The following is a 4,664-nucleotide window of genomic DNA, read 5'->3' on the forward strand; positions in this document are numbered from 1 at the left end:
GGGGCGGGAGCTCCACGATATAGCGAGGGGCAGGACCTCTTTGAGTCTTAAAATAATTTTAAAATCAATTCTATAGTTGACCGAGAGTGAATCAGGACAGGGGTGATATGAAGCCAGTGAAGCGACATCAGGACAGGGGTGATATGAAGCCAGTGAAGCGACATCAGGACAGGGTGATATGATCACGCTTTCTGGTGTTGGTTAAAAGCCTAGCGGCTGCATTTTGCACTAATCACAAGCGGGAGAGAGATTTCTGGGTTAGACCTGAATAGAGAGCGTTACAGACAGTAATCAAGACGGGACGTGATAAATGCGTGAATGACCTTTTCTAAATCGGCACTAGACAGGAAAGACTTGATTTTTTTATATGATAGCATGCGCATGCTAACATGAACATGAACATGCTAGCATGCTAACATGAACATGCTAGCATGCTAACATAGCATGCTAGCATGTTCATGCTAGCATGCTAACATGCAACCATGCTACCATGCTAACATATGTAAGCATGGTAGCATGCTAATATGCATTCTAACATGCTAAGATCTGCAATTTTCACTTCCTGTTTTTTGCGTTGAAGTTTGACCCTTCGCCACGGTCATGCCATTTTACGAAAACTCATGATTTTGATAACTTTTCATCGTTAAGGTCTTTTGTGTACGCTGAGCGAGTTTTATTTGGAACGGACCATCCTGCTAGGTCAGGACTTCCTGTTCAGTTTTAGGTCATGACACCAATACACTCTTTTGTAAGGTGGGACATGATACAGGTGTGTACCGATTTTCATAAATGTAGGTGAAACCGTATAGTTCCGTAGTTCCACACTAAAGTATTGTTCCTTTAGTTCCACACAAAACGACCCACATAATAGCTGGAATCCAAAAGAACAAGATGCTTGGAATTAAATCTTTTTTTTTAAACTCCAGTCACAGTTTAGAATTTTTTATATACTGTTTATGTGTCCCCATCTGGAAAGGACAAACAGACGTTTTCGGCTGGCTACTCCACTTTAGCCACGCCACTTTAGCCACGCCTGCGTGTGGACCGAGAGGTTTTTGTGAACAGACTTTTCTGACACTTTAGCCACATTGCCGTATGGATAACAACGCCACACCAGCGTACGTGTTTACGAAGCCTGAGAGAGAGAGAGAGGGCGACATAACCGTCCTCCTTCCTGAGAGGGAAAAAAAAGGATTGAGAGGCGGACGGATGGATGTCGTATGGAAGGCCGTTGCATGACATGAGCGCCTAAACAATAGGACAACGCTTTGCAGGTGCTTCGCAAACTTGCACGTTTGGCGAAGGCCTCGTTCCGCACAAGTCGATGATTTTTATCGGAACTTAATGCCCTAAAAAGGCGTTGGTTGTAACACGATGGGATCAGACTAAACCCTCCCATACACACCTGTTGGTCTTTGGTCACAGACACGACATCCCAAAGCCTATACCACTTGGTGCACGACATCCCAAAGCCCATACCACTTGGTGCAAGGACACGTTGTGATTGGCCAGTAGCCACTTCAACCCAAAACATGGACTTACGATGCCGTGCCGACCGGGACGCAATTCGCACGGCAACTCGCTTCGGAGGCGCCTCGCGTTGCCACAGGTTTGCTCGAGACGGCTGGCCTCCATCACGGTCGAAAACAATACACTAAACTTTGTCGGCCAATGCTTACGAGCAACGGGCGCTTTAGGCCTTAGAACGTTGCGTCACAGGCGCGGCGGGTTGTTGGCTGGTTCGGAGGAGGTTTTAGTTGTGGATCTTGATAGCTTTCTCCGGGACGGTGTAGCGATTTCTCTTTGGAGCTTTGTTGAAGTGGTCCAAGCCCAGCCAGGGATGATGATTCGGGTACTTTGACTCAAAGTCCTTGAGGTTGACCTGGTACTCGTCCACACTGAGGTACTGCCTCTGACCATAGTGGTTGCTATGCATGATAACAAACTTGAACTTTTCCAACTCTTTCTCCTGGACGTCCAGTGTGCTCTGAATCCTCGACATCACCTCGCGGAACGACTCGCCCTGTCGGATCCTGAGCAGGAAAGGCACTCCGAAGTCCTTGTATAAGTCCTTGTGGAAGTGAGCGACGCGAATCAACATCTCCTTCTCCTTGTCCAAGTCTGCCTGGTCTTGTGGAATCTCCTCGATTCTCCTCAAGGTCCCATAGAAGCCGTTGATATAAGTGAACGCTGAACCATCTAGACGCTCATCCTCCTGGTACACCTTGTCAATCCTATGTGCATATATATGCAACAGTCGGAGTTTCTCGGAGCCTTTGTCGGGGAGACCGACGGTCTTCTTACACTCGTCCAGCAGGTCCTGCACGCAGCCGTGCCGGAGCGGGTAGAGGCTGATTTCCTCCTCTCTGAACTGGCTGTCGAGCCAAACGATCCTGAAACATCTCCTGTTTTCAAAGCCGGCGATCTTGATCTTCAGTCGTTGGTAGTAGAGTTTCGGTGGCTGTCGTGGCCTGATCGTATGTGGCAGCATTGCCTGTATCGATCCGTCGGGGATATATTCGATAGCGAACGAAGCGTCGTAGCCATCTTTCCAGAACTCCAGCATCATGCCGTCAGTGTTCAGCCTCTGAGCCGCCGTCGTCACCGCCTGCGTTTGGTTCATGCGTTTGGAGAGCGTGACCACGACTCCGGGGTCACTGGGGTCCTTCTTGTCGCAGAGGACGACGTCCACTCGGTCGTACACGTCCTGGAAGTACTCCTTGGCCGTGGGCAGCCGACAGCCGTCCTTCTCTGGCTCGTCCTTCTGGAAGACCAGGATGAGCGCGTCATCGATTCCACGTTCCGCGGCCTTCCCCAGAGGAACGTCGTGGTCGCAAATCTCTTTCGTCTCGTTGGGCTTCACTTCCTCGTAGACGACGAGGCTCGTCCCCGGCTGGAACACGGCTCTCTCGCACATGAGCGGCAGCAGCTCTCGTACTGTGCAGGATTTAGGCTTGTACTCGCGTCCGCAGTAACACACGCTGCCGGTTTGGGGATCGTACATCTTCAGGAACAACGCAAAGTCGTGCTTTTGGTGGAACGCGGGCAGCGTGACCCCGCTGGCGGATATCTGCGGATCCACCGTGTCCACAAAGATGGTCCAGTGGTTCTCGTGACACGGTGTGATGCTGTAGTTGTAGCGGTCGTGCAGCGAGTCCATGGAGCAGCCGAAGTCTAGCAGCAGGACAGGACGTTTGTTGGGGGGGGAGGAGTTGTAGTATGGGTAGTATGAGGTCCTCTTCATAGACCACAGTCTCATCTGGTCCGGCTGGAAACCCATCGTCTGAGAAAGGTACTGGAGAAACTCCTGCAGCGTGGAGCTCTTCTTGAGCTTGACCTCCTTGTAGTCCACCTTCTCGTCATCGTATAGGTCGTTGCCCTGGTGACCGCGGAACTGCTCCTCCGTCACGACCCTGACCGTCATGTGGAGAAGCTGCTCCTCCAAATCCTTCCTCTTCTGCTCCTCTGCCCTCGTCTCCTCCTGCAGACGTTCCACCAGCTGCTGGGGGATGTCCGACTCCGTCAGCGGCTGGAGGACCTCGCCGAGCTTGGACCGGCGGACGTACACCAGCATGTAGGCGCTGGAGCAGTGGCGGGTGTCTTTGCTGCCGTAGTTGTGCTCCGTGGCTCTCTCCTTGGTGCACCGAGACACGACGTCGTCGTCAAACTTGCACCAGTCGCCGTCCCCTTTGGGGTTCAGGTAAACCACGTAGTGTCCCCTGTGGTTGTCCCCGCTGTGCACCAGCACTGCATGCAGGATGTAGTCGGCCGGGTCCTCCGAGTCGGCCTTCTGGAGAAACTCGTCCAGGCAGAGCTGCTCCGGGAACTCGAACCTGTCGTTGATCTTTTGGTTTTGGTCGGTCTGCGGGTCGTACATGAACCTCATCAGCTGCAGGTGCAGAATGGGAGGGAAGGTCAGAAACTTCACCCCCTTCTCCGCTTCCTGCAGGCCGTGCTCTCCTGCGTCATATTTGTTGTCTCCGTCCAACTGTTCTGTTGCCACGTAGTCTTTGAAAGACTCAAAGAGGTTCTTCTTTCCTTTGATGCTGAGCTGGATATCATAGTAGTCCTCTATCCTCTCTGAACCGTAGTCCACATGCTTACACTGGATGTATGACACCATCTTCCCTCTGAAGAGCTTGGGGATGGTCCCCTCGACACAAGTGCCTTTCATGTTGTTCTCGACGTTGTCCAGGAGCACTCTGCACATCTCCTGCACGTCGTGTTGCATGAAGCTGTCTATCGTGTCCCAGCCGAAGGACTCTGTGAGTTTCTTGGTGCTGACGGGCTTGTCGCTGTGCTGCAGCTGGTAGAAGACCCTCTGCAGGGCGAGAGGGATGCTCTTTGTAGAGTCGTGGCCCTCCGTGGGCATCATGTAGACGGCCCGTCTCAGCTGGTTGCTGAAGAACAGCGTCTCCAGCAGGCTGTTCATATAGCAGGTCGCTCCTTGGTTCTTCAGGCCCACGTAGCCCGTGTGTTTGGTGGAGTCCCAGTCCACTCCGTGCGGGCCGTCGGCCTCCAGGGAGACCTCGAAGGTGGCCCTGTCATCCACGACGAAGCCCCTCTCCGGGTCCGCGATGTCGCTCAGGGCGATCCGACAGCTGTGCTCGTCGTCCTTGTTGGAGAAGCGAAAGTCGCCGAAACGGACAGACTCGGCCTGCGGG

At 52.7% G+C, this 4,664-nt stretch overlaps 1 protein-coding gene across 1 annotated transcript; it reads right to left on the reverse strand.

Annotated features, from left to right (window-relative positions):
* Positions 1-1,753: 1,753 nt before the first annotated feature.
* On the reverse strand, positions 1,754-4,447 carry LOC306929489 (ubiquitin carboxyl-terminal hydrolase 7-like; the record flags this gene model as incomplete). The annotated part of the gene is made up of 1 exon (XM_079510036.1): positions 1,754-4,447. The coding sequence occupies exon 1, from the start codon at positions 4,430-4,432 to the stop codon at positions 1,754-1,756; it is 2,679 nt and encodes an 892-aa protein (XP_079366162.1). The 5' UTR covers positions 4,433-4,447.
* Positions 4,448-4,664: the final 217 nt, after the last annotated feature.

This window comes from Electrona antarctica (genome assembly GCF_951216825.1).
Source record: "Electrona antarctica genome assembly, chromosome: 9".
NCBI lineage: Eukaryota > Metazoa > Chordata > Actinopteri > Myctophiformes > Myctophidae > Electrona > Electrona antarctica.